Below are 13,155 nucleotides of genomic sequence, written 5' to 3'. Positions count from 1 at the left end.
TCCTTTTTTATTTTCACAATACGTTTCTCTTTATCTACTAAAGCCAGGGATCTTAAAGAATATGATTGTGAACGATAAATGTTGTACCTCTAATTAAAATAAACTAAATTTACCCTTTTATATATCATTGGCAATTATTGATAAAAGGTTGTTGTAACCCCTATTAAGATTTAATAAAAGTTTACAATCGTTTAATCCAACTAATGAGAGATGGTTTTTATAAACCTAGAGGTAGCAATGCAGTTTATAGTCTATTATCCCCTCCCTCCCTGAAATAAGCGGATGTTTTTGATGGGTCAATTAATAAGCTTATCTTTCTTTATTTACCTGGTAAAACCTATTTAGATTTATGTGGAAATATTTTTATAGTCAATGACGTTGTAATAATGAATGTATAAAGTCTGCAACTTTATTGTTATAATCTCAAAACAAAAGGGCAATACAATGAGTATAAGAAATCTAGATTATCAATGCCTTAATTGGACAACACCACAGTGTATGAATAATTTGACCACAATATTGGTGTTAATCTTAAAATATCTTTTAAATGATAAGAAGCTGGCGAAACCAACCTTTAACAATATATTCAAGTTTAATAGTCTTTATATAGTTACTTATTAGCTTAGGTTAGGTAAGTTTTGAGTCTCATTGAAGTAAGAGGATTCTCCTTTTGAGATTAAGAAACAACTTACAATATTTGGAATTATTTACGCAATTGAAAAAAAAGGTTGTTGTTTATTTGTAACCTATTTTTAGTTCATTGATCTACATATAATTTCCTAATTAATATAACGCTAATTAAATCTTAATAATGTGAATAGAAGTATATTCATATAAGGAGGGACATTGGACTGTAAATTATACTCGAACCCAAATTTTTAAAAACAGTTTCTTTCGTTTGTTAACTTAAACCTTCTGGACTTTAAATTAAATCTTAACTTGTTAGTTAATAATAGCAGTGTCCAAACTTCTCAACTCATAATCTTAAAAAGGTGTAATTTTATTCATGATTATAGGGAATGTATTGTAGAAAGTGCATCAATTTAATGTCTATTGTAAAATTTCTTAAGATCTTTGTATACATTAACAATTAAAAGACGTTTATATACAGTTTTTCAGTATATGGGAGTCTGAAGAGTTATGAAATAATATTTAATAAAGAAGCACGTTCTTGCATAATTTTAGTAAAGGTTTAATTAAAAATTTTCCACACCTTGCTCTATGGCAGGCTAGTTCAGGGTCCGATTTTGTACAGTACATATTCTGTAAATGTGTTTTGGCCTTTGGTTTAAAGTTGCATTTACCTGCTGCTACTCTATTTAACCTGAATTCATTGATTTATAAATAATAACTTATTTAATAAATAGACATGCAAGGTCAATAAAGATAAGTTGAAAAAAAGGTTAAAGTATACATATATAATGCTTGTATATATTCAGTTTTAATTCCAGATTAAACTAGTTTTATAATTATTTTATTAGTTGAAAATAGGTAAGGAAATAAAAGAAGGTCAGATATGTAACAAGGATGACAACATTTATAAGAAGATATTAAGTTGTAAAAATAAAAGAAGGGAAGAATAACAGAGAGCAATAAGAATGATGAAAAATCACGAAACCTTAACATGAAATATAAAAATGTCTTATGCAGAATGACCGATGGACTAATCAAATTGTGTACTGGATGCTGTTTAGAATTTAATCACTTAAGAAAACCATTTTAACGTACCCCATAGCGATACGGACTTACGGACGGACATACAAATTTTGTTATAAAACAGCTTTGCTGCTAAAAAGAAATAAACAATAAATGAACAGGTAAAACAAACTTAAAGCACAGTTTTATTTTCATAAAAATAGTATAATATTAAGACATTTCTCGTGAGCAAAATCGTTCTTTAATTTTGATTTTAATAATTCATCATTTCACACACCTTGTTGAGCACTTACTCCGGCCCCCTTTTTAAAAATTAAAATAAGGGGAGGGGGATAATTCTATTTTTTTTTCATTTCTTAAAGCATAAGAAAATCCAACCCCACCCCTCTCATTTTCAAATTATTTTTAAAAGAAGGGGGGGGGGAGGGGAGCTTTACTAGCACTTTATGCAAAAGCACCACCACTGGTTAGTGTATGTAATATGTTTGAATATGATTACATAGAAATTAATTTCTGTAACTAAGTAATACTTGAATTTTAAATTAGGTTACTATAGCCAACCAGGAACAATGCAATAAGCCATTCATTTTAGATTATAAGTTTATTTTGCACTATGCCATACTGTTACTTTGTTAGGCGGGTGTTACCCTAAAACTAAAATTACTGGATGTCATCTGTATAATCTCTAAGATTCCGTAAACGCTCGGACCAATCTTTCTATAATTTTAGAAAGTTTTACATTGGGAAGGTTTTATGCTGTTCAATATAACGAAAGTTGCCAAGCGAAATTAAGTAGTTCTTGATTTGTTTTTTTTTATCATTCAGGCCCAATTTAAATATCTCTTTACCCATAGTGTTCAACACTAGCGTAACAGTTTTATACCATTGTCTGTTAGTTTCAAAGTAATGTAGTGCTTTATCATACAATTCAAATATGAAACTGATTGTTCTGATTACATTTTTGTGCTTATTTCTAGCAGGTCTAGTATTCTAAATTTTAAAAAATTGAGAACATAAATTAATAATCAATACAGTATTTATGATATTTTTAATGAATCTATCGTTAGATGTTGTATTACGTCATGTATTTGAGTATTAATATTATTTTAGAATTTGTGCTAGCAAATGAAAAAGAAAAAATTGTGGTAAGTGATAAAATAATTATGACGGTGTTTTGTCAAATGCTTTGTTCATATCAAACTGCATAAAATTTTAGAGCTAAGGAATGAGCAGGGACACTTTTAATAAACCTTGATCGGTTCCTAAAAACTAGTCCGTCTGTCCGTAACGCTAGGGAGAAAATTTAATTTTCTTGGCTGCTATTTAAGTTAAACTGCTCTTTTTTGAGATAATCTTTAAAATAGAGAATCCCGTATACAACTTACTTAGTCCGTCGGTCTGTCAGTAATTCTTCTAAAGAAACATTTGTATATAAAGGATTTTTTAATTTCTATTAATTGTCGTTGAATCTTTTTTTCCTTTCTATCTTTTTTATGGTCATTAAAAATCTGATCTTTAACTTACTTTTTTTGTTTGTCCATTCAAAAATTTGTTGGGCTTCTCTATTGTGTTATTCTTGTTTTATCAAAATAGGTTAATAGTAATTGTTGGAGAGGTGAATATGATATTGGAATGTGTTATTGCTGGATGGATCATTGCTTACAAGCTCTTAGGTAAAGGCTAGATTAATGATTGGTAATGTAAGATAAGATTCGTAAAATAATACTTTTAGGTCGTCTTTATTAAATAGACACTCTTCTACTATAAAGGTAGGTTTGCTCAGTACGTCCAAATCGTTCAATTAAATCTTTATGAATTGATTCAAATCTTTGTATAATGATTGCTATAACTGTTAGGTACAATCTTAAAAGAGTATCATCTAGAAATTTGTACAAAAAAAGGCCGTAAAAATGTAGCTTTTTTAGATATTTTGACATAAAAAATATTTGTTACTTTAATATTAAAACTAGCGGTTTCGCCCCTAGCCTCTAGGGGCTTTGCCCCAAGAGATGATAAAAAAAGTTAAGGTGAAGTTCGTAAAAAAAAAAAAATAAGAATATCTAAAATAAGGATATCTCCTACAAAAAAAAAGGACCAAGGATATCTCCTACAAAATAAAAGGACCAAGGATATCTCCTACAAAAAAAACTGGGGGGGGATTTTTTGTTTTTGGGGGGGTTGGAGGTGTCCCACCCCCCAAGAAAATAGCCTAAAACCACCACAGGACCAGTAGGTATATTCCCTGTAGAATTCGATCGGTTCAGTGGTTACCGAGATCTTAAGCTTCAGGTGGACGGACGGACGGCGGACGGACAGACGGACAGACGGACGGATGGACGGACAGACGGACGGACAGACGGACGGACGGACGGACAGACATCAAGCTACTTTGTATTATAAATTGTAGTCATCCTTTGGTTTGTTGAGATTTACTTTTTTTGATATTTTGTATTAGATATTATAAATATACCTAAATATTTATGACATATATTCTATGTGTTTACTAGACAAGAATATTTCTGGGAAAATGGCTTACCTACAACAACTGCTATACCAGTAAGAAAATTTTAATAGTCATAGTCATGACAACGTATGTACGTGCTTAAAAATTAAAAACACGTCAATTTCAAGCAAAAAGTGTATTCTGACAATCCTATAATATAAAGAAAGCTCTTTTCTGGTACTAAGATTTCAATAAATGCAGATTGAGTTTTCCTTGTGTGTGCGAATGGGGCGTTTGTCCATAGTTAGGTATGGAGACCGCTCTTCTATGAGTACTACTAAAACCTAATTTTAATGCAATACACATAGACATTCTCATCGTCGGTTCGTTTGTTTAGAATGCTTAACCCTCTATTCCCACAAGTATAATACGAATTTGGTTGAGCTGGTGGAAGCTCAACAAAAGACCCACGCGAAGTATTATGTTGCTTTAACCTAAGAATAAATGGTTGGTTTTGATATTCGATCAGAATTATATAAGTATATTAAGTATTAAGGAAAGAAAATGTTTTTATAAAGTGTATTTATATCACAAGTGCGTAAGTTAAGTATGAAAATATTTACAGGATAAGTGTTAAGATTATAAGTAGAGTAGGACAGAAATGTGCCCTAAGTCCCAAGCAGTGAATTGTGCTAAGTGTTAGAGTTCTAACATAAGGCCTGAGCTCAATTCATGCTAAGTACTAAGGGGCCTAAATTTAAACTACAATGCATGCCAAACAACTAAGTCATTACCTTTTAAAGCCAGAAAGAGAAGTTGATGGTAGGAGAGTTAGTAAATAACTGAATAAATTCAAGAGGTACATGCTATAACATTAGCTCTGGACCAGGATTTTAGTGTTTGTCTGTGCAATTAAATATCTGTGTGTTAATATGTGACGTAAATCAGGCATGGTTGTAGGCATACATATTTGAACTGGTTGTTTATATGATTACATTAACTATAAACATAATATCTTTAATAAACATATACTATTAGCAAATCACATACAGATTACCATGAATAGGCTAGCGTTACCCATATATGGTGTCATATAGGTAAAGATAGGCCTATGAATGCATAAATTGATACAAATAATGCCTTGGGCCTAGCTAAAGTAATTGTGTCTTGCCCCTGAGTGCTACTAGTTAATTGCAGGGCACGTGTCAATCAAAGGTTCATAATATGATCTATAAAGTGTTGACTTTATATCAAGCATAGATAGATAGTTGTGGATGCGAAGCATTTCTGTAAAAGTCTCATATGTACGTTCAAAGAATTTGAAAATTGAGGATCGCATCTCCAATGGGGGTAAGTTGTTAAAAAAGAAAAAAGAGAAAAAGAAAAAGTTTAGTAGTCCCAGTATATAGGCATATATAATAAACTATAAATGTATTCCAAGCTAAGTTAAATACGCTTTCCATTAAGAAAGTATGCTTTACGTATTTTCATAGCTGGGTATACAAGATGATAAACCTCCCAAATAGAATACATTCTTTTCTTGAGGGGTTTAGTTTTATCTAACATTGTCACATCAATAAATGTTTTTGCGTTGGTTGTTCTGGATAGTTCAGCTTCTTCTGATGATGAACTAGGTGGTGAAGTGCTCTCGTTCGAAGTGTAGGTTGAGGTTGGGGGTGAGGTAGATATGTAGCCAAGGGCGTCCACTTGTGCTACCTCGTTTCCATTCTCGTCCAAGGTGATTGAGTGATTTTCCAGGTCATAGTAGAGTTGGTTGAGGTCATTTGTAGAGAGGGATAGTGTGCTGCTGGAGCTGATGTCACTATCGGTCTCCACTCTACTATCTTCTGTGGTATTCAGGGCTGTATTTAACAAGAAATTCCTGATGGTGATGGACAGGTTTTCTGAGAATCCATCGTACTCTGGTGTGGTGATAATGTTGTTGTTCTCGTCTATAGTGTCAAGGTGTTGACAGGAACACAACCGCAATCCGTCCAAGGTAGGGTGGTGGTAGGGCTCCAATACTCCATGATCATCTAGGTTATCTCCAGGCTGGTCCATGGTAGATCCTAAAAAGAGTTAGTGCGCGTGCTCCAACCGGTTCCTTGGGGTATCCTGGCTATGGTAATCTAAACAAAAGAAGTTTTAATAATCTTTTATTAATCCTTTTATCCCTGGGATATTCTAGAAATTCTTTTCGTTACAGATAGACCTATAATGGATTGGTTAGTTATCTCTATTTCTGTTAAATATAACTGTTTCCTGAATATAAACAATATTTTATATAAAAATGTATAAGTACAATTAGTATTTACATATCGTATTAATTTCTTTGGTTACATTACTCGTATGTATGTAAAAAATATAAGATTTTACTAACAATAGTTGGTAACCCTTTGTTTGTATATTTTGTATATGTACATATGGTTTATACCATTGTTGGCATTAGCTGTATTTATGTTATTTTTAACATGAATAAATTTTAATCATTTTAAAGACTAATATCTTACATTACGTCGCTGTCAAGTGTACCTTTTAGACTTAATATCTACAAAATATATCGTTCGACGTCCGTAATTAAATTTTACGTAACAATAAGTTGTCAACCCTTTGTTTATGTTTGGGCGGTCAAAAGTGATAGGGGTTGGATTTGAGCGAGGTTATAAAAAGCTGGCGGCCCAGTAATTATGCTCATTTTATTAATAATTGTCTTTGCGAGCGGAGCTTGCGTTCGAGTGTTTAATTTTACCGCTAAATTCCAAGAGAATTTATATAAAAGTGATAAAATATAGTAACCCGTTTGTTTTATATGAATGTTTTTATGTTATAGATTGTTGATATGCCCATTATTGCATTCGTTAGCCGCTATTTAAGACTCAAGAATCTTATTTTCTTCGTCGATAAGGCCTTTATCACTGTATTTTTAAACGAAAGTGGGTTAGAAGCAATATGGGTACATCTTCAATATATGACAATTTTGTTTTATATAATATTTGTAGTTTTGATAGGACATATCTGAGTCATCAGGTAAATTGACGTACCTTGTTTTGTTTACGTTTTCCGTCTGCAAAAGTTAAATTCGTTCATCGTAAACAAAACTTATATTGACACGGATATGTTCCATCATTCTATTCGTTTTAACTTTTGATTACAGCATCCCCTTTTTATAATCAAAATTTATGGAGTCCTGATTCAAATCTCCTAGGACAGTTTTACTATAGGTTTTAAAATAAGATTTTCTTTTTACTTAATTCAATTATAACGACGCTAATTGATAGGTTATTTACGTTACGAGTAACTCAACCATATTTAAAAATGGTCGCTTACAAAAATTATATTTAGCTAGCTTTATCGGAAGTGTTTTTAAAACGTCATTGAAAATATTCAGATTTAGCTAGTACATAAGTTTTTAATTGCTTGATACATCATAATGAATATGTTTTTGATAACTCAGCGATAGCTATTTTTAAGCGTTGAATCATGTAAAATTAATTACATATTCTTTAACTTAATTGAATCTAATAAAACAAAGTTTTAATGTTTGAATAGCTTAACGATAGCTATTTTTAAGCGTTGAATCATGTAAGATTAATTACATATTCTTTAACTTAAAGAATTTTACTTTTAGATGATAAATCAAAGTTTTAATGGTTAGGAGGTTCAACCATAGTTGCTTAGAATACAAAAAAAAAATTCGTGTGTACAGTCTTTTTCATAAAATTAACTTTGCTATATTGCCTTTCAGAATCACTAGTCCTCTATTTTAAATTTACATTCGCTCATAATGTATATACCTGACAGCCTGGACGCGCATCAGAATATTAAGGAAAGATTCGAGGAATCAATGAGAGCGGCTGCGGCCACTCTTGCCAATTCCTCGTTTCTTGAAAACTCCTTAGACGACTCGAGTTCAGTGTACAGCGACCAGTCTGGGATGCCAAGCCTTGCTGATGTCGATGACTATGGGAGTACAAGTACTTTTGATTCTGTAGAGTCCGAAAGGGATCAAGGGGAGATGTTTGGCAACGAGCATCTCTCACTGATGCTTAGTAGAACGATACAAATCATCTGGTCTCTCCTCAATTCGGTGATGCAGAACTCCTGCGGTGACATTGGTGACGATGTTGCCGGAGGTGATTCTGGGTCTGCCGAGTCGAGGAGAGACCAGAAGACGAGTCTGGACACATTCAACATGGATGGCTTAATTAACATGTTGTTGGGTTTAGGCTTGTTTTCATGTGCTCTCATAGTGGTCTTCTTCGGTGCTGTAGGGCTTGAGACTCTAACAAGATTAGACAACACCTCAGACAGGTCGCTGGCTCGCTGGATAAGAGATGTATGTACGCGCCTCCGAAACATAGGCGTCAGGACCATTGAGCTTCTTCACTGCGGTAACAGGACCAACAGGACTAGATCAGGGGTTATGTCGCCAACTGTGGAGCCGTCGGACACCATGTATGAAGCCGCGTCCTCTGTGATGGATGATATTCTGTCAGATACACAGGTGAGTTTTCTTCTGTTGTATATTTCTTTTCTGTTTTGTATAATTTTTTTTTCTAGCCACCCGTTTTGTCTAATAAAGCATCATGTTGTTGCAGGGTTGTTCTGTCCTATTCTCACTTCCTCAACGTTGACTTTCGGCTCTTCCATATATATCGCTCACCGTTTATCGTCGTTTTATGTCGCCAGAGAAATCCGCTCGGTTACCGCAATTAAATTGAGATACCAGTTAACCTTTACTAAAATCTTAATTAGCAACCTAATATTATTTCCCTCTGGGAAGGTTAAGAGTTTGCTCGTGCCGCACATTTCTCATTGGGGGTTTTTAAATGTCAGATCAAGACTTTAATGTTTTCTTTTTGTTTTAGGCTCCCTCTGCTAGTCCATCGACTCCAGCCGAAGTGAGATCCAGAGTTGGGCTGTTTGCCGTACACCGTCTGTCTGCCACTGAGGATCGAGTTACTGGAAGTAATGTGCCTGCGGGATTGGACACCTCATCGGGAAGTCCTGGCTTCCGTCCGTTGATCTTTGATCAAACAGAGCGTCTACATGTAAGTATCCATGTTTTAGTTTTCTATTAATTTTCAGAAAGAGGCCGTACATTTGTACACGTATCTAGAGGTATTTGCAACTAAAATTCTTTTATTGGTAGAATATTAATCTTAAAATGTACGGTTGCATAAGCATTTTTGAACCGATCTAAGATTTTAATTCTAGTATAAAGTGGGTTGAATTGCTACCTAATCATATGGCTTTACAGGATTTTAGGCATTCTCATTTCCTGATTTTCCTAGATTCTTTGTTGGCGTTGCGATTAAACTAATAAGATCTATTATATTTTAGGCGACCAACTCCATCCCCCTGACGCAGTTTTACACCAATATGGGGAGGTGTAATCGGGTCAGTTCTGAGAGGACAGCTGAGGGATCCAGCGACAGCTCTTCCTTGAGCTCTATTATGTGCCTTAGTCGCATTGAATCTCCATCTGCAGCTGATTTGTCTGTGGTAAGTTTGATAAGTTCTTATAATATTTCTCCGTTGCAAAAATTACGTAAATTAGACTAGGCTGTTTAGCTCAGATAGCTATGCATTTAGACAATAACTTTACTTTAACTATGGTGTAACTCCTTCCTAATAGTTAATATCAAGATTCTGGATAAAGTATTAGTGATGTATAAAAAAATGACTCACAAACATGTATGGATAAGCGTTGATACATTCTCTTGTGAACATTTATTAAAATGATTGTCTAATAATGTCCTTTTTCTTAATTTTAGGATGCGGCCAGTTTAGTCCCACTGGTTGACGATATCGAGGACGCCGATCTCCCGCCCATTAGATTTAATGCGGTGACTGATGAGATCGAGTACCCCACACCACTGCGGGTTCTCAGTTTAGAACGTCTGCGCCGCTCCATGCGTACTCCAACTCCTGCCATCTTGGAAGAGATAACATCAGCGGAGAGTAGCTTCAATTCAGCTACGCGTTCCTCAGATAATAACAGAACAGAGGATTCCGGCGTTGAGGGAGTCCCTCGACGTCGGGGTCCCACGTTCCCTAAACGTACGCCGTAAAGTGGCGCTGTTAGCTTGGTTGAACTATGACATACAAATTTTAAGACAATGACCAGTTTTAGACAACATGTGACTAAATTTACAGATTTTCTAATTTTTTATGTAACTAGTCAAAATAGTAATCACTATGAAGTAAAGACTTTTGTTATTAGACATTATGACTTTTTATACTGTACAAAGCCAAACATTAATTTACACTTCTGCCAATATGTTATGTATATACATGTTTAGTCTGTAAGGATATTTAGTATGTAAGGGAATGATTATAAGGTTGTATTTTCTTTATGCCCATAATTTAAAACTTCATTCAATTCTTAATTACTTTCTTCGTAAGCGAACTAATCCTTTTCTTTTCTCAATAGTATATTAACAACTGTAATTACAGCCTTATGTCACAGTTTATTCATTCTTGTTAGCTTGTAAGGGTTATGTATATATAGATATTTAATCGAACTCGCACCTCAGTACCTTTTCTCTAGATTTCATTTATATCCATCCCTGTGCATTAATCGTGAATTTTAATTGTGCTGTGATATAGAGAGGACTTGTAAATAGCATATATATTTTTTTTTTTTGTAACCAATATCTAAGTAGACCGAAAGACTGACGTTAGACAAAGTTATTTACATACGCTTATTCAAGTATTTTTTAAGAAAACTCATGTAAAGACTGTTTGTGATTCAAGTAATTAAAGTAATATCATTGATTGGATGATCTCATTAAGGAAGCTTTATTTAATTAGTAAGGCTTAGAATAAATAGCGTTTCCCTTTTAAATTTCAATACAATAGTCATAAAGTTTAAAGTCTCAAGGTAAAATGTTCTTATGTCCCTTTAGCTTTAAAACTAAGTCTTATTTCCAACAAGTAGAGTTAATGTTTTGGCTCACATTGGCTTGTTGTTAGGCTGTGCGCCTTTTATATATATACAAATTCAACATTTAACGTTCAATTAATAGTATTAACGATCTCGAAGTTTTATTATGTGCCAATATACAGCTTATGTCCAAACTATATTAACTAAGATATTAAATTGTCAGAAAACTTCTTACTATCATAATGTTTTTCAAATACTGTAAAATAAAAATTTATGTTCTGTTTTCAAAATTGATTTAATTTTATATTTTCACCAAAGAGAAATATTTGTCAAAATTTTTATACCTTTTCTAAAGATTATTTACTTTTTGTTAAAAATAAATATAGAGATTTTAAGTAGCATATACATTGTTATTTACTGATTTAGTATTTGTTGTGTACAATTCCCGTTTACGTAGCTACTCTATAAGTATTACTGTCTGTTCCTTAATTTAGTTAGATACATAATTAAAGCGTTATTTTTACAAGGTGCTTAAACTAGCTTACATTCATTTGATTTATGATAACTTTCATAAATAACAAAATTTCTTGCTATGTTCTTTTTGATATCTCAACTATGATTTATGCGATTAATTTCCTATCGTTTTCAATAATTACATAGAGATATATGAGAATATAAGTATTTTACATCAATACACATATGTACAAGAGGTTTTATCATATGCAAAACTTTTATATCGTTAGGATACGTCCGTACGTCATTGTTAGAAATCAGATTATAAGAATCAGTTTTAATCTAGTTTACTCTTCGTGGATAGTGGGGAGAGTACAATGTCCAGAAATGAGGAGGACTGTGTCTCTCAGATTCTCTATTTGGCGTGCTACTGCCCGTAATTCGTCTGTTATAGTCTGTCGGCTTCTATACTCTTGCTGTCTATACCGTATAACCAAACGGTTGTATGCGTCTCTATAAGTGTTTCTAAGTATACGACAATGCAAGTATCGTACAATACGACTAGGTTGGCTGATTCCACAACTAATTTTAAACAATAACATTTCTTTAATCATCGTAAGCAAGTTATAACAATATTCTACTAGGTTTGCGAAGGTCTCATGTAGAATTCGTTGTGATCTAGGCATAGGCTTTCGGAATCTAGTTTGCATTTTATAACTTTTGTAAAATATTCTGTTAAGACTTACGTGTTATGTGATAACTGTAGTACTTCACAAGGTTGGTGATTTCCTCACTTGTGGATATGTTATAGTAAACTGACTCAATTTCAGGATAAAATTTAAGTTATCGTTATTGTTTACTACTACTAAAATTCTGAGTGGGCGTTTCCTGTCCGAAGTTATAATTAAAGTTTTTGACATATTTTTTGTATGTAGAGTGGTTATAGTTTCTAATAACTAATCAACTCATCACAATTCAAGGCGTATATATATAGGTTGCCTATTAGTACTGCTATGTTTGTACACTTTGTACAATTTGTATTAAATGTTTTAAATAGTTTTTGTGTATATGTTAGGGTGCATATTTAACATTTGTAACATTCGTATTTTTGTACGATCTGTATCAATCGTTTGACTCTGTTTGCCTATACAGAATCAAAACTCTCTATATGCAATTTTTTTTATGTAAGTGTTTTTGAAGGGATCGACTTTTTAGTCGACGTATATTGCATATAGTTGGTCTCCCCTGCTGAAGAGAAAAGATGTATATTTTACCACTGGATATATAACCTTGAGTGGGAAAATTTACATGAATATGATAACTTAGTTATCAGATTAGAATAACATATTATCATATTGTTCACAAGTTTACAGGGTAAATGGAAATGTAAATTATGGTTGTGAACTTGTGCCATTCCGAAATCTGACATGTCTATCATTTATTTTCCTAAGTCGTCGACCTCCGGTAATAAATACGGAATCGAGTGTCATGTCCTCATCGGCACTTGAGTCCTCTATGTCCGAATCAGAGTCTAATGGTTTCTTATTTTGTGACGCTTCTTTTCGTGTTTCTAAGGGTGAGTGTGCGCGTATTCCTGGTTGTGGATCCTTTGAATTAACCGGGAATATAAGCGGAAGTGTGTCATTTTTAACTAATGTGGCTATCTCTTGATTTGTGAGTTTATTATAAGGCTTTGTAATAATATCCCTTATTT

The 13,155-nt window shown here is 33.2% G+C and overlaps 1 protein-coding gene across 1 annotated transcript in view; it reads left to right on the top strand.

The window, feature by feature from the left end:
• Positions 1-2,467: 2,467 nt before the first annotated feature.
• The window catches only part of LOC145312530 (uncharacterized), a 50,678-nt gene continuing 39,990 nt past the window's right edge, over positions 2,468-13,155 (top strand). The window contains exons 1-4 of the mRNA XM_080151784.1: positions 2,468-2,636; positions 2,767-2,801; positions 3,250-3,329; positions 4,164-4,212. Of these exons, the coding sequence (XP_080007910.1) occupies positions 2,591-2,636; positions 2,767-2,801; positions 3,250-3,329; positions 4,164-4,212 (210 nt within the window). The 5' untranslated portion in view covers positions 2,468-2,590. The remainder of the gene's footprint in view (positions 2,637-2,766; positions 2,802-3,249; positions 3,330-4,163; positions 4,213-13,155) is intronic.

Source organism: Acartia tonsa, chromosome 2 (genome assembly GCF_053477335.1).
Source record: "Acartia tonsa isolate MP-2025a chromosome 2, ASM5347733v1, whole genome shotgun sequence".
Taxonomy (NCBI): Eukaryota; Metazoa; Arthropoda; class Copepoda; order Calanoida; family Acartiidae; genus Acartia; species Acartia tonsa.
The sequence above is the reverse complement of the archived record's forward strand: the minus strand, read 5'-3'. Positions and strand labels throughout refer to the sequence as shown.